The 22,163-nt window shown below is 58.8% G+C and overlaps 3 protein-coding genes across 18 annotated transcripts; 2 read left to right on the top strand and 1 right to left on the bottom strand.

The window, feature by feature from the left end:
- Positions 1-296: 296 nt before the first annotated feature.
- On the top strand, positions 297-12,055 carry SEMA3B (semaphorin 3B). Of its 14 annotated transcripts, none has more exons than XM_070574961.1 (20): positions 316-384; positions 1,699-1,930; positions 2,142-2,357; positions 4,538-4,724; positions 5,433-5,590; positions 5,757-5,819; positions 6,224-6,343; positions 6,424-6,517; positions 6,721-6,840; positions 8,010-8,155; positions 8,247-8,358; positions 8,475-8,544; positions 8,623-8,767; positions 9,096-9,315; positions 9,577-9,668; positions 9,745-9,786; positions 10,027-10,184; positions 10,279-10,334; positions 10,426-10,565; positions 11,090-12,055. In XM_070574961.1, the coding sequence occupies exons 4-20, from the start codon at positions 4,616-4,618 to the stop codon at positions 11,486-11,488; spliced, it is 2,244 nt and encodes a 747-aa protein (XP_070431062.1). In that variant the 5' UTR covers positions 316-384; positions 1,699-1,930; positions 2,142-2,357; positions 4,538-4,615; the 3' UTR covers positions 11,489-12,055. The 14 variants fall into 14 exon arrangements, 11 of the variants coding, with proteins under 11 accessions (XP_008528034.2, XP_070431068.1, XP_070431062.1 ...); XM_070574966.1 differs by having other exon boundaries at positions 321-384; positions 1,695-1,930; positions 2,196-2,357; XM_070574965.1 differs by having other exon boundaries at positions 322-384; positions 1,695-1,930.
- Positions 12,056-13,167: 1,112 nt separating this feature from the next.
- On the top strand, positions 13,168-17,187 carry LSMEM2 (leucine rich single-pass membrane protein 2). 2 transcript variants are annotated; one of them, XM_008529810.2, is made up of 4 exons: positions 13,168-13,324; positions 15,548-15,658; positions 15,753-15,938; positions 16,152-17,187. In XM_008529810.2, the coding sequence occupies exons 1-4, from the start codon at positions 13,303-13,305 to the stop codon at positions 16,283-16,285; spliced, it is 453 nt and encodes a 150-aa protein (XP_008528032.1). In that variant the 5' UTR covers positions 13,168-13,302; the 3' UTR covers positions 16,286-17,187. The 2 variants fall into 2 exon arrangements, with proteins under 2 accessions (XP_008528032.1, XP_070431088.1); XM_070574987.1 differs by having other exon boundaries at positions 13,194-13,324; positions 15,487-15,658.
- IFRD2 (interferon related developmental regulator 2) lies at positions 16,829-22,030 on the bottom strand. 2 transcript variants are annotated; one of them, XM_008529809.2, is made up of 12 exons: positions 21,656-22,030; positions 19,649-19,768; positions 19,478-19,562; positions 19,246-19,370; positions 19,004-19,161; positions 18,791-18,841; positions 18,528-18,706; positions 18,336-18,441; positions 17,871-18,008; positions 17,654-17,782; positions 17,479-17,574; positions 16,829-17,341 (listed from the first exon to the last, which is right to left on the bottom strand). In XM_008529809.2, the coding sequence occupies exons 1-12, from the start codon at positions 21,711-21,713 to the stop codon at positions 17,261-17,263; spliced, it is 1,326 nt and encodes a 441-aa protein (XP_008528031.1). In that variant the 5' UTR covers positions 21,714-22,030; the 3' UTR covers positions 16,829-17,260. The 2 variants fall into 2 exon arrangements, with proteins under 2 accessions (XP_008528031.1, XP_008528030.1); XM_008529808.2 differs by having other exon boundaries at positions 16,829-17,574; positions 21,656-21,889.
- Positions 22,031-22,163: the final 133 nt, after the last annotated feature.

Genomic DNA, 22,163 nt, shown 5'->3' with positions numbered 1-22,163 from the left:
AGAGTCTGCTTTCGCTGCATTCCTGGTACCGCCCTCCCCTTTTCCCCTCCCCCTCCTCCAGGCTAGGGAGAAGGAGGGGAGAGGGAGGCCCCACTCCTAGCCCCCCCTCCCCTCCCCTGCTGGGCAATGAAGAAAACAGGAGTGAGTGAAGAGCTGTGATGTGGCTGGTGGGGGGGGCTCCCCCATCCCAGAGGGGCTGACCTCAGCCAGGGAGGAATGTGCAGGAGGCGGAGGGCAGGGGCGGAGCCGGTGGGGGTAGGGCCACAGCCAGAGGCCCAGGGTTCCTGGTAGCCCCTCCCTCAGCCCCTCCATCTCAGCTCTGACAGGGCCCTCAGAAGGGAAGGGGAACAGGCAAGGAGGGGAGGAGCTGATCTTTCCAAAAAGGTGGGCCAGGGGTCCCCTGGGAGCATGGAGACCAGGTTGGGGGTGGCTGGGGGAAGTGCCCGACAGACTTTCTCTGGGGAGATCCCCATGGGGTGGGTGGTAGATTGTCAGGGAAGTTCGACCTCAGTCAGGCTCTCCAGGGCCCACTTCCCACCACCCCCCTCCCCCTGAGTCCTCAGGGTGGCACGTCCTAGTACCTACGTGGCCAGAATAGGGAAAGGTTGTGACTTTGGAGCCACAGACTTGATGGCTAAAGCAGGTGTGAGTGGGGAGCCAAGGTCTGACCCAGCCCAGGCTGGGCATTAGGAGGGTTGGCTGTAGCCTTCTCAGATGGATGACCTACCCTAGCCACACCACAGAGTCCAGGCAGAGTCCAGTGGTGATGAGGGGTGGGGAGGCAGGTGCTGGAACTTGGCATAACAATCCAGTTATTTCCAGAAGGAAAAACCATGGCCTTGGCAGGCTGTGCTGCTGACAGGCAGCAGCAGGGCAAGAACCCGTGGATACCCTGGCAAAGGGTAGAGGCCCAGGAGCCTGGGGTGGCCCTAGAGCAGAGGCACAGGCAGGAGTAGGGACCCCAGGACCCCAGCTACCTCCCCTGGTTTGTCTCATTCTTTTGAGACCCAGGCCCTGGACGCTTGATTCTAGAATCCTTGGGGACTTCCGTGCCCAGTGTGAACCACAGCCAATGACTCTGCTTCTAGAGTGCTGACTTCATGAGGGAGGCCACTACCCAGGGCCTGGCGTACACTTGGACCTGGGGCTGAGGAGCGGAAAGGAGACCTTGTGGGACAGGGACAACTTGACCTCCCACCCCTGCGGATCTCCCTTCCTGCTTCAGGGAGGGGACACATCTGGAGGAGGGAAGGCAATCAAAGGGCTCAAGCGGGCCAGGGAGAGCCTGGTCCCTCTGGCTAGGGGTTGAGTTCCAGGATGTTGGAAAGACTATGGGGAACTCTGGTCCTATTTTCCAGTATGGACACAGGGCTTTGGGGGAATGAAACAGGCTGGGACCCTGGGTCTGAAGAACTAAAAATAGTGGGGGCAGGTAGGGGGCACAGCGGGGGTGGGTGGGGACCTCAAAGGCACTTGCTGATCTTGGCTGCTTGGGTGGAAAATTGTAAACAGCTGAAGAATTTTGTTTGCTTGCATGGGGCCAGGGGAAGCTGCCCAGGTCCAAGGTGGGAGAGCCTGGGAGGAGGGAGGGGCCACATCCTAGAAGCCCAGGAGCTCAGGCAGGGGTGAATCCCTCTACTCCCCCTCCTGAAGGCCCCTGGTCCTCCCACTGACCCACACCCTTCGCCTGCCAGCCAGCCAGGCCAGTCCAGGAACACCAGGTCCTGAGGCTCAGGAAAGAGGGGCATGGCCCCACCCTGGCTGGGCACAGACACTTCTACTCCAGGGAACTTGGCAGGAGATGGGCAGCACTAGAAGTGCCCATACAGCCTTGCTCACTGACCCCTGAGGAGCCGCTGGTCAGCCTTGAGGAGTTTGCGGGAGAATGCCTTTTGGGGAGATTGGAGTGAAAGCCCACCCTCTAGCCCTGGTATGTTCACCCAGGTGGACCTGAGGGTCCCCCTCCTCCATTGTCGACATTCAGACCCTCCAAAGAAGTTCCCCTAACAGTACCAATAGGGTGTGTCCACCAGACCCAGCTTCAGGCTGAGACCCCAGACCCTTCCCAGCTAATGCTCCGAGGTGTAGGAACTCCCTCCTGTCTGTGAAGCCCCTCAGGTACCTCATGCTTTTCAACTTAGGAAGAAAGACTGGAGTCACAAAGATTGCAAAGAATGCCTCTCACCTCCCATCAGAAACGCGGGACCACCTCTCAGGACAGGCTCTGGATGGGCCGAGCCCCTACAGTGCAGAAGTCAGACTGCCCCGCCTGCCCCTCTCTGGACCTCCTTTCCTGCCCCAGACTAGCTGTCATCATAGCCACTGCCAGGGGGCAGAAGTGCTAAGTGGCCCAAGTGGTGAGGAAGGGCTCGGGCTGGGTCCTGGGGGCCCATTAGACCTCCAGTTGAGAACCCCTCCCATCCCAGCCTGCTCCGGGGAACTGAGGTGTCAGCTGAACCCCTTGTTAACCCCCCCAGCTCCACAGCTGTGGAGGGACAAGTGAGTTCCTGGAGTGCCCTGCCCAGCTGTTCCCTCTGCCTGCTGCATAGTGCTGTCTGCATCTGCGGGTCTCTATTGCTTCTTCCTCCTTTGCTTTGACTGCTCACCCCACTTCCAAGACCGCTGCTTGGGGCATCCTGTTGCTGTGAGGCCCGACAGGGGAGGGGTCTTCCCTACCTGCCCCTCCCTTGTGCCCACTCCACTCTTGCCCGGACACCACCTCCAGCCGGTCAGGCTGCCTGCCCGGTCACCGTCACCCGATCCGCCCGCCCCATAAACTTGACGGCGGGTGGGGCGGTGGCTGGCTTGGTGGGGGCGGGGGCTGCTCCTTAAAGGAGCCGTGAGAGGGTGCCCAGCGGCCCCTAGGCTTCTCCCCTTCTCCAGGGCGAGAAGGGGCTAGGGTGCAGAGGCACTGCTGCTGGAGTTCTTGGTGGAGTGTGGGAAGGCAGCCGAGTGTTTTGTGGCATCGCGGACCTCACTGGCCCAGAAGAGGGAGCGGCAAGTGTCAGCAGAGGGAAGGAGGGAGGTGGGAGTCCTAGCACGGGAGGGCTGGGAGCTGCGGAGCTGGGCAGGGGTATGGGGGTGGTGGTCTGGAACATGCCCCAGCAGCTGTGCCTCTTACTTGATCGCACCCCATGCCAGGGGTCCTGTGCCCAGCACCTGCCCAGCGAGCTCTTGGAAGGACGGTGGGCTTTGCAGCCAGAGCCTGGCCCCATCTAAGAGGTCCAGGGAAGGGCTCTGGCTCTGAGAGGTGAAGGGGCTCAAAGATGGTAAAACCCTGAGAGTGAAGGCAGAAGAGGGAGAGGCTCAGGGAGACTGGAGGCTCAGAGACGGAAGGGTAGCTCACCCGAGATGGGGGTGAAAGGCTGCCTCAGGCCCTTGGCTCTCCCCACTTGAATCCTCTTGGGTCTGAAGTCTGAGTTCACAGAATTTCTATGTGTGACCAGCCCCTTCCACCCTCTGGGGTGGGTAGACAGAGGTCAAGCCCGAATCTGGGCTGCTGGATCCAAGTGGGAGCAGCCCCCAAGTCAGCAGCTGAGGCTTCTGCCCAGCCTGAGGGGCCCAGGCCCTGGGTCTCCTGGGCAGCAGCACTTCTCCCTCTGAGAAATGGGTTTCAGGACTGTCTCAGAGCTGAAGGCAATGACTGATGCTGTGGTTGTATTTGCTCACCTGCATGTCCAGAGAGACATGCATACACTTGCATGTGCACACATTCGCACACATACATGTGCATGACATTCATATATACATATGTATACACAGTGCACACACAGATGTGTACACACTGCATAGACATGTGTACAGTGCCATGTGTGTTCACAAGCCACATGTCTACATGTGCAACACAACATGCATGCCACATGGTCTCATGTAGACATGTACACATGTGAATACATACATACCAACAGACACACAGGCAATACAGATACACAAAGGGACCCTCAGAAACACATTCACAGAGGCGCCCACACCGTTGCTTCCAGTCCCAGAAGTGCCTCTGTTTGTCTGGGCCTGTGGGTGCACAACTACCTCCAGAGGCCTGACCCCTCCAGTTAGTCCCATTCCCGTGACCGGCTTGTTTTGCTCATGGCACTTGCCGCCCTCTGAAATGACTGTTCCGATCTGAGATCTGAGTCCTTATTGGCACTCTGCTTCCTCCTCCGTAGGGACCTTGTCTGTGTCCCCCAGTGTCCCCAGCCCCAGTCCCAGGCTGGCATGAAGTAGGCACACAGAGTTTGTGAATTAATATCTCTGAGCGTGATACGCGAGGGCGGGTTCCTTGGGAGGGTGACGTGGTGGGGCGGGCGCCTGCCAGTGCGGGGCATGGGGGGGGGGTGACCCTGAGGGTGTGCCCAGCGTGGGTGTGTCTGTGATTGTGGCCAGGCAGGGCACCCTCCGGAGGGAGGGGAGGGGAGAGCTCGGAAGTGAAATGCGACCCCCCAACCTCTTTCCCCTAGGGGCCGTAATCTGATCCCTGGGGACTCCCCCCCCCCCAAGCCTCCCGCCCTCGCCCTGGCTGCAACTCCTTCTCTTCCAGATCCCGGGGCAGAGTCCAGGGCGGCTCAAGGCTCCTCCGCACACGCCCGCTGAACCCTGAGCACCCTGAGCCGCTGGGATGGGGCGGGCTGAGGCCGCCGCCATGATCCCGAGCCTGGCTCTGCTCTGGGCAGCAGTACTGGGGGGTGCCACCCCCAGCCCCCCACGCCTTCGGCTCTCCTTCCAAGGTAGGTGCACCTGGCAGGCAGAAGGGCCCAGCTCAGGGTGGGCAGAAAAGGGGCCCAGTGTGGGTAGGGGGTACTGTGTTTGCTGTTGCTCCATGTGTGTGCCATGAGACCTGGGTTGGATTGGGGGCACTCTCAGGCCATCTCCAATTAACCCTGTCCTGGCCTCAGCCCACATTCTCCTCATGCTTTCCCAGGAAGACCCCTGTTCCCATGGCAACAGAGCCTGCCTTGGTCCCATCCCTTACCCCTAGAGAAGTTGAGGTGTAGGGGCCATTAGAGCCCCCTTCCCACACCCTCTACACAGGAGGGTGGTTACTAGGCAGTGGAATAGCACTGAGCTCAGGCTGGTGGCAGGGTGGCAGAGAACCCTCAGTCTGACTTTGGGGTTAGAGTTCTGGCTTTCCCTACACGCCCAGCCTCCCCTAGAACCCTGGCCTCCCAGTGTGCCCACCTGGAGACACTGCTTGTCTGAGCACGCCTGAGGAACTCAACCTGCTTTCCCCTTGGGGGTGCTGCACTGCCCACCTTGGAAGCTTTGCACCTGGGTGGGCCTGCCTTCATAAGTGTAAACTCAACATGCGTGAAAATTCACATGTGTGTGGGCCAGGTCACATGTACAACCTTGGCCTGTGAGAAAGACAACAGGGAGGACTTGGGGGAAGCCTCCAGCTTAGCTGGCAAATCCTCAGTGGAATCCCCACCCTGCAGAGCTCCAGGCCCGGCATGGTCTCCAGACCTTCAGGCTGGAGAGGACCTGCTGCTATGAAGCTTTGCTGGTGGATGAGGAGCGTGGACGCCTGTTCGTGGGTGCCGAGAACCATGTGGCCTCCCTCAGCCTGGACAACATCAGCAAGCGGGTCAAGAAGGTGCCAGGGACCCCCAGCCTCAGTGCTGCCCAGGGAAAGAGCCCAGGGACCCCACTCCAGACTGCCTGGAGAGACCAAGGGTGATGGGCCCCCTGAGTGGACACCCTCAGCGTGGAGAACATCCTAAGTCCCTGACCTTGTTCCCCCTCCCCCACCCTCCCTATAGCTCGCCTGGCCGGCCCCTGTGGAATGGCGAGAGGAGTGCAACTGGGCGGGGAAGGACATTGGTGTGAGTGTTGGCTGCCCGGAGTGGGAGCGGGGAGGGTCAGCCCCTCACTCTAGACAGGGCAGTGCTAAAACAGAGGCCTCCCTGTTCTGGCTGGGACGGGGGCAGAGGGGTTGAGGTGGCTGAAGTCTGGAGGTAGTGAGTCAGGGTGGGGGCTCATGATTTTTCTTGGGGGGCCTCTGAGTCATAGGGGGCAATGCAGGCATGTGCCTCCCCATGCACTCATTCTGGTGAGAGGTGGGCTGGGCTGGTCACCAAGGGCACCCAGGTCCCTGCAGCCCATGTTGGTACTTGTCTGGGTTGATGTGGAAGAGAAGAGGGGGTGGGGTGCCATTGGTGAACTGGGACCCCTTAAGGCTGCCTCCTTGGGGGAAGCTTCATTGTCCCTGCCCCTGCCTGCACACTAGACTGAGTGCATGAACTTCGTGAAGCTGCTGCATGCGTACAACCGCACCCACCTGCTGGCCTGTGGCACAGGGGCCTTCCACCCAACCTGTGGGTTTGTGGAGGTGGGCCACCGGCTGGAGGTAAGGCCAGGTCTTGGCAGAGACGGGAGTTGGGAGGGTAAGGAAGGGCCTGGCTAGAACAACTCCCCGCTGCCTCCCAGGAGCCCATGCTCCGGCTGGACCATCGAAGGCTTGAGGATGGCAAGGGCAAGAGTCCTTACGACCCCAGGCATCGGGCTGCCTCCGTGCTGGTGGGTGAGTCCAAAGTCTGGGATGCCAACAGAACTTCTGGAACCCCTCAGAGACTCTAGAACCTCTCAAAGTCCCAAGACCCTCCCTAGAGCTTCGGGGACCCTCCCCTTAGCCTCTTTGACTCTCCAAGATCCCCCAGAGCTCCACAGGCTCCCCCTACCCTGAGAGCCTTCAGCTTGGCTAAGCAGCCCTTGCCCTGTCTGCAGGGGAAGAGCTGTACTCAGGGGTGGCTGCAGACCTCATGGGACGGGACTTTACCATCTTCCGCAGCCTGGGTCAGCGTCCGAGTCTCCGAACAGAGCCACACGACTCCCGCTGGCTCAACGGTAAAAGGCTGATGGGGCTGTCCAGAGGGGCCCTCCTCCCCAGCAGGGAAGGAGCTGAGCAAGGCCCATAAAAGAAGTGAGCAATGGACACAGCCAAGTCTCACCAAGTGCCCACCATGCATCAGGCCCCGAGCTAGGCACTAGGGTCACAGGGCAGACAAGGCAGGTATGGCCCATGCCCTCTTTGAGTTCACAGACCTCAGAACAAATACATGATAAGATCAGTTCCAATGGCCAGGAGACCAATGGGAGAAAAGAGAGGAAGGGAAAAGGAGATTAGGTGGTGGTGGGAGGGTTGGGGAAAGGAAGCCACCCTGCTGAGGAGAAGTGTGAGCTAATTCCCAAAGCACAGCAAGACTGAGGGAAGATCATTGAAGGCAGAGAGAATAACTGGTGCAAAGGCCCTGGGGCAAGAACAAGCCAAAGAACAGATTCATGAAGGGAGTAATGATAAGGGGTCTGGATTGTCAGGGGCCAGGGTAGTTTATTCCAAGCGTGATGGGACCCAGCAGAGTATCTAAAGCAGGAGTGAGGGCATCGCTTCCTGATACAGAGGAAGACTTACGAGTGAAGGTATAGGCGATAACCCATCTCCCTCCTTTCTTGGCTCACTGGCCTGGAGAACTGTCAGGAGTGAGGTGAGAGGCCCTGCACTGGCCAGGGTCCCCAGCCTGTGTGCCCAGGTAGCCATGGTCTCTGCTGCCCTCTCATGGCTGCTTCTTGACTCGCAGGCTCTGATCCCTTGGATTCTGTCCCTGCAGAGCACCATCTTTTTTTTTTTTTTTTTTAAGATTTTTACTTTTCCTTTTTCTCCCCAAGGCCCCCTAGTACGTAATTGTATATTTTTAGTTGTGGGTCCTTCCAGTTGTGGCATGTGGGCTGCTGCCTCAGCATGGCCTGACGAGCGGTGCCATGTCTGCGCCCAGGATCCAAACCGGCCAAAGCCTGGGCCACCGAAGCAGAGCGCGCGAACTTAACCACTCGGCCAGAGGGTCAGCCCCAGGAGCACCATCTGAACCTGGTCTGGAGGCTGGATGATCAGATGCTGCCCCGGGGCTTCCACAGGCACAAGAGAAAGGGGAGGTAGCTAGTGGGGAGGCAGCTCAAGGTTCTCGGAGCGGGGTTTGGGGCCAGGACCTCACTGACCCCATGCTTCCTGCTGTGGCCAGAGCCCAAGTTCGTCAAGGTGTTTTGGATCCCGGAGAGTGAAAACCCAGATGATGACAAGATCTACTTCTTCTTCCGTGAGTTGGCAGTGGAGGCCACGCCGGCACTAGGACGCCTGTCTGTTTCCCGTGTTGGCCAGATCTGCAGGGTGAGGAGTCCCTGGGTCACTTCTGGTGACCCCACCCCCTCCCCTTTGCCCATCTGGGCCTCACCCTCATCCCCTCTGACTGACCCCACAGAATGACGTGGGTGGCCAGCGCAGCCTGGTCAACAAGTGGACAACGTTCCTGAAGGCACGGCTGGTGTGCTCAGTGCCTGGTGTTGAGGGTGACACGCACTTCGACCAGCTCCGTGAGTGCCAAGAGTGGAGGATGGGGGTGGGGGGGGCAGTGCAGGGGCACAGATCCTGGAGCCTGGTTGGCTTGCAGGGCTGTGCGCCCTCCCCCAACTAGACCCTGTCTCTGCAGAGGACGTGTTCCTGCTGTCCTCACGGGACCGCTGGACCCCGCTGCTCTATGCTGTCTTCTCCACTTCCAGGTGAGGGGTGGAAGGTAGCAGGGCAGGGCCTGCTGGGCTCCATTGAGCGCCTCACTCTGCTCATGTCTTCGCCTGCAGCGGCATCTTCCAGGGCTCCGCAGTGTGCATGTACAGCATGAATGATGTGCGCCGGGCCTTCCTGGGACCCTTTGCACACAAGGAGGGGCCCATGCACCAGTGGGTGTCCTACCAGGGCCGTGTCCCCTACCCCCGGCCTGGCATGGTGCGTAGCCTGGGGACTCTCACTACAACCCACTTAAAGCCTCAGGGGTAGAGAACTTGGCCTGGATCTTCTTGGTGAATGTGGTTTCTTACTTTAGTTATGGGTGGAAAAGCATCACCTTCCTCAGACAGGGCTCCTCAGGGGAGGGCCACGTTTTCTCCCCTCAGACTCCTAAGGGCGAGGTTGGGTCTCCTCTTTCAGATTCCCAGGGCAGGGCTCTGTCCAATATTCTCCCTGCTCAGTCCAGGTTCCGGGAGGTCTCTTGTGGAGGGCCGCCCACCAGGCCCTCATACCCACATCCCTGTCGTGCCTCCTCCCCACCCCCCAGTGCCCCAGCAAGACCTTTGGCACCTTCAGTTCCACCAAGGACTTTCCTGATGACGTCATCAAGTTTGCCCGGAACCACCCCCTCATGTACAATTCAGTCCTGCCCATGGGGGGACGCCCTCTCTTCCTACAAGTGGGTGCCGGGTATACCTTCACCCAGATCACTGCGGACCGTGTAGCTGCTGCTGACGGACATTATGACGTCCTCTTCATTGGCACAGGTCAGGGTCCTGTCATGACCACCCACAAGATCCACAAGGCTCTTTGGCCTGTTAGTGGAAGCTCCCCCTGTTCAGTCTCATCTCCACATCTTTGCCTGGGCTGTGCCCTCCTCTCCTGGGTGATGGTCTGCTTGTTCCAACGCACATTATTCCCTGACCCCACCATGCTGAGTGTGGAGGCCTAGGCCTCAGAGGTGAAGAGACCCCTGGCCCTGCCTGTCAGGGCATATAAGGAGTCACTCACTCCTTCTCACCCTGCAGACGCTGGCACAGTGCTGAAGGTGATCTCAGTCCCCAAAGGCGGCTGGCCTAACGCCGAGGGGCTGCTCCTGGAGGAGCTACACGTGTTTGAGGTGAGGCCTAGTCCTCGTCCTTTGCGGTACCCCCACCCCACTGAGCCTTGATCCCAGCGCTGCTCCTCCCTCTCAGGACTCAGCGGCTGTCACCAGCATGCAAATCTCCTCCAAGAGGGTAAGTGACCAGAAGGCTTGGGGACAGAATGGACGTAGGGCGTTCCCGGGCACCCCCACCCTCATGCCTCCCTTGGTAGTTCAAAGCCCTGGGGTTTGAGTGATAGGCTCTACCTTCGCTAGAATGTGTGATCTGACACTTCAGTGTTTCCATCTGTCAAGTGGGGGAAGGGATCCCTGATCAATGGGAGGCGGGCATGGGGCCGATCTCGGTCAGCCCGGAGCCCCTCGTGCCCCCTAGCACCAGCTGTACATAGCCTCGCGGAGCGCGGTGGCCCAGATCCCGTTGCACCGCTGTGCTGCCCACGGCCACGCCTGCGCCGAATGCTGCCTGGCGCGTGACCCCTACTGCGCCTGGGACGGGGCTGCGTGCACGCGCTTTCAGCCCAGTGGCAAAAGGTGGGCAGGGTCAGGGGCAGGCGCTGGGAGGGAGTCTTTCGTGGCTCCTGGATAAAAGAAGAAGGGCTCACAGAGGCTCCAACGTTCTCCCCAGGCGGTTCCGGCGGCAAGATGTAAGGAATGGGGATCCCAGCACGCTATGCTCGGGGGGTGAGTGCCCCAGCTGTCCCCACCTCTCAGCCCTCGAAGACGCCCCACCACGACCTGCCTTGCCTGAATCTGACATTCCCCTTGCCCCTAGACTCGTCCCATCCCACACTGCTGGAGCAGAAGGTGTTCGGTGTGGAGGGCGGCAGTGCCTTCCTGGAGTGTGAGCCCCGCTCACTGCAGGCGCGCGTGGAGTGGACCTTCCAGCGCCCAGGGGAGGCGGCCAGCACCCAGGTGAGCCTCCCCCGTCCCCGTCTCTGCCCCAACCAGACCCTTATTCTGCCCCCTACATCCAGGAGAGACCCAGCCCTGACTAATGAGGCCCTTGGCCTGCTCCCCACATCTAGATGAGGTCCAGCTCCGCCCAGTGAGGCTCTGCCCAACCTGACCCCTTTCGTCCGGTTTGGTCCCTTACCTGCACTCCACATCCTGGTGAGGCCCCGTTCTGTCCAACAAGGCTCCTGATCCACCTCCCGCCCCCACCCCCAACACGCATCCGACAGAAACCCTCCTCCTAGCCCCCCTTATTGAGGTCCCTGACCTGCCCCCCACATTTAGGTGAACCCTTACCCCCGTTCGGGTTTCCGCTTGAAGACTCCCTGCCCCCATGCACCCAACCTTCAAATGTGCACCTGTGGGCGCCTCTTCCCCGCTCCCTCTGGGCAGCCCTTGCCCCTTTGCTTCTCGGTTCTGACGCTGGGATGGGGAGCCCTGTGCGGGACCCTGACGCCCCGCCCTCACGCTGCCCCGGCTCGCAGGTGCCTGCAGAGGAGCGTGCCGAGCGCACTACGCGAGGGCTGCTGCTGCGCGGCCTGCGGCGCGGGGACTCAGGCATGTACCTGTGCGCAGCAGTGGAGCAGGGCTTCTCGCAGCCGCTGCGTCGCCTGGCGCTGCACGTGCTGAGTGCTGCGCAGGCCGAAAGGCTGGCCCGGACGGAGGATGCTGCGCCCGTCGCGCCGCTGGGCCCCAAGCTCTGGTACCGGGACTTCCTGCAGCTGGTGGAGCCAGGCGGCGGTGGCGCGAGCTCCCTGCGAATGTGTCGTCCACAGCCCGGGCCGCGCCCGCCGCCTCCCGAGTTGCGGAAGAAGGGCCGCAACCGGCGGACGCATGCCACAGAGACCCGCTCTGAGCGGGGTCCGCGCAGCGCAGCGCACTAGTGACTCGGCCGTCCCCACGCCGGGGACTGGGGAGGTGACGACAGGTGGGAGAGAGGGGGCGGACAGATCCTGGGACACGGACAGTTAGGGGCCGGGCACACTGCCGTCTCCGGCCTACGGAGACACCGACTGACAGGCCCTGGCCGAGGGGCAGCCGCACTGGCTTATTTATTAACAGAAAATAACCCTTGAATGTAGCCCCGGGAGGGGTGGCCCAGGCCGGGCACAGGGTGCAGCTGGTGCCTGGCATGGAGGAGGCAGAGAAGCAAGGCTCCAGAGCCACGACCTGGGCAGGGGAGGTGCCCCCGAGTGCCCACCCTGGGGGAAGGATCTCCTCCTTGGGCAATGAGTAGAAAGCTGTGAACAGGCTGGGCTGGCGGGGGTGGGGCAGGCCGACTGTACTAATGCAATAAACACATTATCAGCTGAAGCTGGAATGGCTCTAGCAGAGAACTGCTGGTCCTACATCTTGCTTTGTGGCTTTGGGCACCTTCCTAGCTGTCTCAGGAACTCAGTGTCTTCTGTCCAAGGATGCTGTGGTGAGGATTAAAGGTGGTTTCCATTTGACTGAGTGGATTCTGTAGGGCCTTTGGGGATACTGACATGTCCAGTATATTCTCAATAATATAGTTTCTGGGCTAAGTGCTATGAAGAAAATAAAATTGGATGATGTGGAAAAGAATGTGAGAAGGCCTCACTGAGGGAGTGACATTTGAGCTAAATGGCAAGGAGCCAGCCATGGGAATATCTGGAGACAGAGCATTCCAGGAGGGACCAGCCAGTGCAAAGACCCTGCAGTAGGAACGAGCTTGCTGTGTTTGAGGAATCATCAAGGAGGCCAGTGTAATATAGTAGAGTGATGGATTTGGGATGTTTTAGGAGGTAGAGCCCACTGTCTTGCTTTGTCCCATTTGGGAAGGAGGGGCACAGGGGTCCAACAGCAGAGGGGCAAAGGGTGGGCCTTAAGCTGGACCACTTCCTTCAAGGGCAAGGGGTGCCATGCACCCTCACACAACTTCTATACACTTGTGAAGGGAGAAGGATCAAGACTGCATTGTGCCAAGTACTTCAGACACATGGTTATATTTCCATTCTCACATGTATTGTGCTGGGGAGGAACCATTTGGTCCTGTTTTACAGTTGAGAAAACAGGTCAGAAATGGAGCAATCTTTTATTCAAGGTTGTAAGCTTAGTATTGTAAATGCCAGCCTTCAATTTGGGTCCACTCATTGACCAGCATGGATGCCTACGTGTATGGGGGGCCTGCCCCCTTTCACGGCTCCCAAAGCCCTCATGGCACTCGGCTCCGGTTGTCCATCACCCCCAATCCCCCAATCCCTGGAGCCAACAGGTCACAGTGGTGGATGCTTGTCCCACATTTGCTTGGAAGAGATGACCCAGCTGAGTGGGGTCTTTAGGAATGGAGATACACAGGGTCCCACGCAAAGCTGCTGTGTGAGGCATTGCTGGAGGTATGCCTGAGGTGGCTTGTCTGGAGGAAGACGAGGCCTGTGTGTATGTGGGGGTGGCAGGGTTCCCTGGGCACACACACTAGTGAAGGTGCACTCTTGCCTAGGTTCCATCACCAGGTAGATAGTCCAGGCTGGCCCATGTGGGTCACTCCTCCCCTTCCCATGGCTGAGAGCTGTCTCCTCTAAATATAGCCCAGTGGGCTGAGCTCAGGCCTATTTTAGGCCCAGGCTAGGAGGTGGCCAGGCCTTCCCTAGGCTCTCAGAAGAGCCACTGCTGCCTCCATCCTGTCCTGCTACTGGACGCTCGCTATCATCAGCCCCCTGACTGCCCACCACCCGCTATGCCTGAGGAGACCAGAGAAGGTAGGAGAGGACTGTAAGGGAGGGCAAGGCCCCGGGCCTGTGACTCTATGGATCATGGAGAAACCTGCCCCCTGTCCCACTGACTTCGCTTCCTTGACTAGATATCAGTCACCATGTCCCAGCTCAAGTATGGGGACCTGCCCCTTGTACATGGAGATAGGGCTTACCATGCCTGGAACCCCTCCTCACCTCAGGCCTTGCCTGTTTCCCCTGCTAGGGATAGCAGGGAGGGACTGGGGGGAGCCACTCAGTTGGGGGAGGGTCAACTATAAGCTGTGCCCAGGTGGGCATGGGTGGGGCAGATGCCTGGCCAATTCTGCTCTCCCTTCAGGGAGGAAGCTGGGATTAGGGGTAGGCAGTGGTTCCAGGAAGCATTTGGCCACATGGCTCAGGGACTGGGAATGGATAGGCTTCTGATCTCCTCCAACTTGGGACTAGGTGGCCCCAACTGGCTAAAAGTTGAGGTCCCTTAGCCTGGCCAGACTGACTGCTAGTTACAACCTTGGTGGCTGCCCAGGTAACTGCCACACCACATGCAAGTAGAAGCTCAGGGGGCCAGAGCAGGGGACCTAGGGAGCTTCAGGTTTGGTGCTGGCTGGGATGCAGGACCAGCTGCTCCAGGGCTCCAGCTTGGCCCAGCTGGTCAACTCCCATCACATTTTCAACATTTTACTCCAGGTAGGAGGAGCCTGGGCCTGGTGCGCGGGGGATGTTTCCCTCCTCATGGGGTCTCAACAATGACATTTACTGTGTATTTTTCCTGGTAACAAACAGAATCTGATTTTCACTTTCAATTTAGAAAGTGTGGGAAAGGGACAACCAAGTGCAAAGAGGGAGTTTAATATGACCCCCAACACCAGCCTGATGAAACGACTGGCAGCATGCTTGTTTTACTTTTGAGCATATCAAGGGCCAGTTTCAAGCAAATCGGGAAGGCTGTGTGACTGCTCTGAAAGTGACAGACCCAGAGAGTCCAATGGTCCTGCCTCAATCAGGTGGCGGCCCCTCTATGCCCCCGACTTTGTTATCTAGCTTCCAGTTGGGTATCTGGAGGGCTTAAAGGGCCAAGATTTTTTTTTAAAAATCAAGTCAAAGAACAACTTGAAGAAAATATAAGTTTTAGAAATCACAAAATAAACACTTTGATGGGTCCGAAAATAAGTAATTAAAATCACAAGAAAAGTATAGAGACCCCAGTGACTAAATGGGCAGAGGCTGCGAATAGGTAATTAGGAGGCCACACACATATTGGTCAGGGACCCCAGGGAAAGAAATCCAACCAAATGGGTCAAGACTTTTTCTCATCTCCCAATTTAGTACATACATGTGTGCACATGTGTCAATTTTTTCTTTTTCATTGGAGATGCCTAATGGTGGTGATGTTGTACTCTTTTGGGGGCTGTGGACAGCCATTCTAGAGGACGATTTGATGACAGCGTTTAAAAAAAAGTCCCTGCTCTTTGATCCAGTAATTCTTCTTCCGGGAATCTGTTCTAAATAACTATTGTGAAATTGGAGAAAACCTTCAGAATCAATTATTCATCTCCTTTTCTAGGGGTTATTAATTGTGGAAGGGAACTGGAACCCAATGCCCAGGCAGCCTCAAAGGGATGCCTGAAGGGAGACCTCAGAGGCTCAGAAACAGTTTGATAACAAAGGCAGGTCTCCTGTTCTGATGTTGAGTGAAAGCAGCAGGGGTCACAGAAGTACATCTGGATCCCCCTGAGTATGTTAAAGAAGCAGAGCCAAGGCCAGGAGGAACCAGCGCTAGCTGGCTAGAATGGGACCACTGCTGTTGGGGACCAGAAGGCACCAGGCACTGTGTCTGGCTTGATGGCTAACTCACAGGGTCTGCAGGGAAGACTGACAGAAGAGGCAGGAATGAATTTCATGCACTGCGGGTTTTGTCCTGCAAGGCTGATAAACTCTTCTCTAGAAGTGAGCAGGCAGAGGAACGCCAGACAGTGCTTGAGGTGCTTGGAAGGAAACAACATGAGCAAGTCAGGTACACCTCCAGCTGCTGAGGATGGAACAGGCCTATGGGGTTCTGGGGTTGTCCTGGCTCCAAATCAAGGGTCATTCCTGAGTTAGTTTTAGGGGATTAGGAGCCAAATGCCCCTCTGTCCTGTCCCCATCTTCTGAGTCCCTGCTGTTGCTGGAAGCCACCTAGGAGAAGGGAGAGGGTGACCCGCTGGCTGAATCAGCTCCATGCTGCCCTTGCAGACACTATGGCACCAACGATGAGCTCCAGGAGCAGGGCACCACTGGCCTCCAATCACGTGCAGGAGGTGTGCCTGCACCGCGTGGAGTCCATCAGCGACCTACATAGTGGAGGTGAGGTGGGGCAGAGGTGCAGGGTGGAAGAACTGGGAGAGGGGAGGAAAGCAGGCACATCCGCCACCCTCCTGATGCCCCGTTTGCCCCACAGGTTCGCTGCGCCCCTACCTAGCTGAGGAGGCACAGCCATGGGATGAGCTGCTGAGCATCTTGCCACCATCGCTGTGTGCCCAGGCCAGCTGCAGCCCTGTGCACTGCCGTGGGGGCTTCCTGCTGCTGCTGGCACTGCTGGTGCTCACCTGCCTGGCGCTTGCTGTCCTGGCTGTCTACCTGAGCGGTAAGGACAGTGCAGGAAGGCAGCAGGAACTGAAGGCAAGGAAGTAGAACTGGAAGGCCTTTCTGCATGGTAGGGGGGAGCAACTGCAGAGGTTGAGGCAGTGAAGGGTCGGGTAGGGGGTCTGAGCACCCTCTGGCACCAGGCTGAGTGGGTGAGGAGTTGTGGGGTGGCATGAGGTCTGATAATCCCCTACTCCTATCTGCCTGTCCACAGTGCTGCAGAGTGAATCCCTACGTATGCTGGCGCACACACTGCATACACAGGAGGAGATGCTACTCAAACTCCGGCTCGCCAGCCTCAGCCAGCTGCGGAGGCTCAACTCCAGTGAGGCCCGGGCACCCAGTTGAGATGCCGCTTGGACCTGGGGCCTGGGGGTGTGTGTAGGGGGGAATAAAGTGGCCATTGGCAGGTTTCTCCTCTCCCACTGCTGATCTACACTACTTCCTTGGTGAGGTTTTTGTACAAGAGCCTGATCTGACCCCATAGCTGCCTGCCCACCTCTCCTGACTTCTTCAGGCCAGGCCTAGCCAAGCCTTCTGGTGCCAAGGCCCTGCTTTGGGTGGCCCAAGGTCAGAGGAAGCAACACCAGCCTCTTTGGCTCCTCCTGTGGCCTGTCAGCACCCTGTGGCCTCCCCCGGATAGCAGGTTCAGAAGTCTAGAAATAGCTGCCCCCACCCAGTCACCCAGTCACTCTGCCAGGCCTCCCAGTGGGGGTCCAGCTTCAGCTGTCAAAAGACAGGCTGGGCTCTGAGTATGGGGAGAAGGCCCACCTGGGGAGAGAATGTCTTGGGAGGGCAGAAGTGAGATAGAGAGGGGGGGACCTAGCTGGACCCAAGTCTGTGGTGGTGGATGGGGAGGGATGGCAGGCAGAAACACCTAGGAGCCAGGGCCACAGAGGGCTGAGCATTCAGTTTAATTATCTCTAATAATCTTTAAAAGTCAGCACATAAATCCATTCCAGGTAGCCTTACCTCCCCACCTGATGAGGTGGCATCTGTCCAGATGCCATTCCACCCCCACCCCAAGGAAGGGGAGCAAGGCCTGAGAAAGGAGAGAAAGGAAGGGATAGGCCTCCTACTGGCTGCCCCACAGCCCTGGGACAGGCACACACCTGGCCTGGCCTGAGACAGGGCAGGAAGAGGCCACAGGGCTGACTGCAGGGGCAAAGGGCCTGGCTTCCAGCCACCCACCCCCATGTCTGTTTTTGGTTTTGTCATTAAAAAAATAAAGCAACAACTCTTGGCGGGGACCAGCTGTTGCACTGTCTTCTGTTAAAAATGCGGGCAAGGGTGCGGACATTCTCCTCTTCAGCTGGTCCTGCCTCACAGGATGTCTGCCCGCTTGTCCCGCAAGCGGCTGCGCACCTTGGTCCGGGCTTTGAAGGCGGCAGCGTTGTATAGGTGCTGGAGTGGGGGCAAAGAGTGATGATCTAGTGAGCTGTGGACGGGGAGGCCCAGGGCTTCTCCTCCAGCCCCTGCAGAGCTCCAGGCCTCTGGGCCGCAGGAATGGAGGGAAGATAAAGGTGCCCAAGGGTGCAAACCTTCTCAAAACGTGAGATCTTGCAGGCCTTCAGGGCAGTGGCATCCAGCACCAGCACAGGGCCCAGGCCAAAGATGTCACGGAGTAGCTCGTTGTTCTGGGGGCAAAGAGGGCAGTGAGCTCGGGCCAGTCTGAAGCAACCAACCTGCGTGCCCCCTCCCTGTCCACCTCCCCACCTGGAGGTGGTGGTGCATGCCTGATCCCAGCACATCCTTGAAGGCGGCATAGATCCGGCGCCGAGCCCAGCTGTCTACATAGAGCACCTCGAGCCCAAATCGGATGGTCTCCTCCTCACACTCGCCGCCCTGCAAGGTATAGGGGTCCACATGTCTGAGCCTGGTGGCTGTGCCTGGGGATGCATTCTGGCTAGGATACATACATTCTCATACGCACCTCAACAAAGTGCAGCACAGCACGGAAAGTAGAGCGCTGACGCCGCCGGTCAGCCTTGGCACGGTACTTGTTGCTGTCGGTGGCCAGAGTGCGCAGGGTACTGCAGAGGGCCCCCATGTCCTCGTAAATAAAGTCCTCCTGCAGCAGGAGTGAGGGAGGGCATGTGAGCAGAAGCCTGAGCTCTGCTGGCTCCCAACATGGGGCTGCCCAAACCTTTCCTTTCACTGAGGAAGTCATTTTCTTCTCTGCCTGGCTCCCTTGAATCCCTTCTTGGCCCCTGCTTGGGCTGGACACCCTTACTTAGGGCCCCCGTCATAGCACCTGGCATCTGAGTTTGTTTTGGGGCTATCCTCTTCCATAATGATCTAAGGCTGCCCTGTCTCCTGTGGTATCCCCTGCACCCAGCCTGGGATGGGCAGGTAGTGTCAGCAGGCACCCTCCCTCTGCCTCCACCCTCCCTCACACCTCAAGGTCCCGGGCAAGCTCAAAGAGCAGTGCGATGGTCTCGCCAGCAGCGATCCGCAGGTTCACACTTTCACTGGACAAGAGCTGGGGCAGACGGGGCAGCTGCCTGGGAAAGGGGCAGGCTGAGCTACATGTGTGGGCTCAGGCCTCTTCACCTTTTCCCTCCCACTCCCAGTGGGAAGTCAGCCCTACCTGTCCAGGATGTGGCTGATATGGGTGCTGGGGCAGATGGTGAGTAGCAATGCCCAGGCCTGCAGGGCAGCACAGAGCAGACCATGCAGGCTGACAGGGAATACAGAGGCTGTGGAGCCACCCACACCACAAGGCCGGCTGAAGACGCCTTCCAGGCAGGTGAGGCAAGAGACCAGGTCCTAGGGGCACAGGGAGGCAGGGGAGTGGCTCAGGGGCAGAGCTAGGCCTAGGTGCTCTACTACCTGTGCCCAAAGGCCACTTACCTGGACATCGGCGGCAGCCACGTAGCAGCCCAAGCCAAGAGCAGAAGCGCACTGTTGGGAAGAAGGCAAAGCCAGGCCATAGTCAGAGGGTGAGCCTGGGTTCCCAGTCATGGGGCTCACCCTCAGAGTAGGGGAGCCCAGAAGCAGGTGGAAGCCATCTCTCTGCTTACGGATTAGGTGAGGGAAGGGTGTCACGGAGCATGGAACACTCACATGGAGCCGGGTGGCAGGGCTGGCTGTACCATCACTGAGCACAGAGAATAGGAGGGGCTGCAGGCTGTGGAACAGCTCCTCGCCCTTGGGTCCAGGGCCCAGCTGCACGCAGAGCAGGCCCAGCACAGCAGCAGCCAGGGCCTGTTCCTCGCCCTTCCCTGTAGGAATGCCTTCCAGTGAGCCCACGCAGCAAAGGTCAGCACCTGGCCAGTTCAGGTCCCCCCTCTGCCCCGAGGCCTAACCTTTCTTGAGGCATTTTTCCAAGGCATCAGTCAGCGTGAGGCGGCGCTCCAGCAAGAAGTCGGGGAGTAGGCGGGATGCCAGGGCCAGGCGCAGGCTCTCAAGAGCACCTTGCCGGGTCTTGGCACTGGGGGATGAAGAAGGGAGGTTCTTGTGGGCCAGCCCTACCTGCGTCATATTTGGCATGGGCTGAGCAGGGACATGGGTGAGGGGTTGGCCAGCAGTGAGGGGTACCTCTTATCTGTGAGGCAGTCCACATACTCCTTCAACTTCTCCTCAAGGTCTTCCTGCTGGCCCTGCTCATCCATGGCATCCCCCCCTGCAAGGCCAGCTGGTCAGCCCTGCTTCTTGCCCTAGCCCACAGAGCCCCCACTGAGTCCCTGCCAAAGTCCCACCCACTCTCACCAAGGCTGTCCTCTGCTGCGGTGCTAAGAAGGCTGGGGCATTCACTGGTGGTGCTGCGGGCCTCACTGGCTGCCTCATCCTCACTGGAACCTGAGTCAGCTTGGGTACTGCTGCAGGCACCTGGGGAGGGTGGAACGGGGCACTTGGCCTGCTTTCATTGATGAGTGATGATGGGGGTACCTCACTCAGCCTTATGACCCCACGAGACAGAATGCTATCCCTCTCAGGGATGAGAAAACCGAGGCTGAGGCAGGAGGCACAGAGGCTGCAGGGGACACTGAACCAGGAAGCAGGAGAAAGAGAATGAGGTCTATCTGCTGGAGAGCAGCAGGCACTAGGCCCAGCCTAGGAAAACCTGGCAGGCTTGGTGAGCAGAGCCTCCATGAGACCAGAGTCTGCTTTAAGGAGGAGACTGCTGGCCAGGTAGAGGTAGAAGGTGCTGCACTGGCCCCACTTAGGCCAGTGGCCCAGCCTGGAGTGGGAGCACATCCAGGAAGATCCTGGGGAACTTCAGTCACCAACCCAGATTATGCCCCAAAATGGCTAGGGCAAGGGTCAGGGACTCATAAGCTCAGACAGATCCAGGATTCAAATCTCAGCTCCATATATTAACAGAAGTGTAACTAGGTCAGGTGTCTAGCATTTAAAGCCTCAGTTTCTCCACCTGCAAATCAGAGATGCAAAAGCACCTCTTTTGGTAGGGCAAGTGAAGACAATGACTAAACAAGTGACTAGTTATGGCTCTTCTGTGAGCTAACAAGCTCACCAGGTCACCCCATTAGCCCTGGGAGCAGAAGCCCAGCTCCTAGTGGATGTGCGGGGGTGCCTGAGGCTTCAAGCATATTGTCTTCTGAGTTGCCCTTGGTCCATCCCAGGCCTTCAGCCCTGGATGGATGGACACACAGGCTCCTCCTGACCCTGGAAAGTGCAGAAAGCAGAGCTACCTCTGACCGCATGAGACCCTGAAAATAGGTATATACAGGGGATTGTTAGGGTCAGCAGATCTGGAATACTCCTGTGTGTGGATTTTGCCCAGGGCCTCGGGCTGACTTTGATGGGTTCTGGTCACCAGGCTGGCCCTACTTCTCAGAAACTATATACTCTGTGTGCTTGCTGGACTTTGTGCTTTGCAGGCCTTTGCTCACCTCCTCTCTCACTACTCTACCTGCCAAAGCAGCCCAGCCTTCCTTCATTCGCTCCACTGTGGCATGGTCCCTCCAGATGCCAGGCCTATGTACCATTTGTTCCCTCCACATGGTACTCTCTTCTTCACTTGCTCAGGACTCTCTGAGAAGCCCCTCCCTTGAGGCTTCCCTGGTTGCTAAGTCTTGGGCTTATACCACTCAGTGAACTTGTTCCCCAGCACTAGTCCTTCTGGAATGTTGCTACTTTCTTAGATGTCCCTCCACCCAAGACCATTAGGGCGGTGGCCAAGTTTAAGCTGTGCCTAGCAGGCATCTCATCCCTGCAAAGTAAACATACATGTTTACTGCACTAGGACACTCTCCTGGTTGAGGCTGATAAGCCTCTCAGGACTGCCTCAGGCTCCAGGACACTCATCCACCCTTTAGGGCCAGGCTCGCCAAGGCCTGAATCTTGCAGCTTCCCCAAAGCCCCCTCTCTCAGTTCTCCCAGACAAGCCAGCGCCCCACCTCCCCGCCCCAGCAACTTCCTAGTCCAGTCCAGGAAACGATCAGGGATTAGCAGGGGTCGGGCTTCCTGCTCCCTCCGGCAGGTTTGTCCACCACAGCAGGCAATTGGGGTGGAGGGGCTATGGGGAAACCGGGGCTGGGAGCGCGGGCTCCAGACGAGCGATCTGCGCGCTCAAGTTGGGCACACACGTGGCCCCTGCCTCCTGGGACACGTGCCGGCCGCGGGGGAATTCGGGGGGCCGGCGCCAGACTGGTCGGGGCAGGAGTCCCCACCCAGGACCCTCGGGGACACCGACAGGGACCCACGCAGGGCTACCGCTCAGCGATCATCAGTTGTCCAGTGCCCCCTACTTACCCCCTCGGCGGCGCTGGCCGCCCTTGCGGGGCGCACCGCCCTTACGGGCGCGGGGCATGCCGGGAATCGGGCGTGGGGGCGCGGGGTCAGAGGCCCGGCAGGCAGGGGCTCCAGACCAGCGAGACGCTGGCGGGTGCACTGAGCTGAAACTTGGGCAGACGACGGCAGCCACACGCCTCGCGCGCCACCATCTTCACGAGGCGCCCCGCCCTGCCAAACGGGTCGAAGCGCCCCACCCTGTTAAACGGGTCGCCGGGAAGGCGAGTTCCCGGCCATTCGGTTCAGACCCTTATCCACGTGGCTGAAACTACTATTCCCAGGGGGCTGTGCGCGTAGATTACCGCGGGCCCCTGGGCGCAGAGCACCTCGGGAATTGTAGTCTACTCCTTGGACCCATGAGCCCACGACGCTCTAGCTGAACTATGCACCCACAATGCCGAGTCCCCTCCAGCACGTGCACACGTGCACAGTCGTTAACTCTAAAGCTGCCCCCTTGGAGCTGCCCACC

The sequence above is a fragment of the Equus przewalskii genome, chromosome 15, assembly GCF_037783145.1.
Source record: "Equus przewalskii isolate Varuska chromosome 15, EquPr2, whole genome shotgun sequence".
In the NCBI taxonomy this organism is placed as follows: domain Eukaryota; kingdom Metazoa; phylum Chordata; class Mammalia; order Perissodactyla; family Equidae; genus Equus; species Equus przewalskii.
This window is presented reverse-complemented; position numbering and strand designations above follow the sequence as displayed.

Bases quoted from the DNA above. Each gene is read 5' to 3' on its own strand.
- SEMA3B (XM_008529812.2), top strand. From the start codon at position 4,616: ATGGGGCGGGCTGAGGCCGCCGCCATGATCCCGAGCCTGGCTCTGCTC. The intron at 6,518-6,720 runs GTGAGTCCAAAG...CCCTGTCTGCAG, and splicing joins GGCTGCCTCCGTGCTGGTGG to GGGAAGAGCTGTACTCAGGG. The intron at 10,335-10,425 runs GTGAGTGCCCCA...CCTTGCCCCTAG, and splicing joins CAGCACGCTATGCTCGGGGG to ACTCGTCCCATCCCACACTG.
- LSMEM2 (XM_008529810.2), top strand. From the start codon at position 13,303: ATGCCTGAGGAGACCAGAGAAG. The intron at 13,325-15,547 runs GTAGGAGAGGAC...CTGCCCTTGCAG, and splicing joins GCCTGAGGAGACCAGAGAAG to ACACTATGGCACCAACGATG. The intron at 15,939-16,151 runs GTAAGGACAGTG...GCCTGTCCACAG, and splicing joins CCTGGCTGTCTACCTGAGCG to TGCTGCAGAGTGAATCCCTA.
- IFRD2 (XM_008529808.2), bottom strand. From the start codon at position 21,713: ATGCCCCGCGCCCGTAAGGGCGGTGCGCCCCGCAAGGGCGGCCAGCGC. The intron at 19,162-19,245 runs GTTAGGCCTCGG...GCATTCCTACAG, and splicing joins GGAAAAATGCCTCAAGAAAG to GGAAGGGCGAGGAACAGGCC. The intron at 17,575-17,653 runs GTGGGGAGGTGG...CTTTGCCCCCAG, and splicing joins GCATGCACCACCACCTCCAG to AACAACGAGCTACTCCGTGA.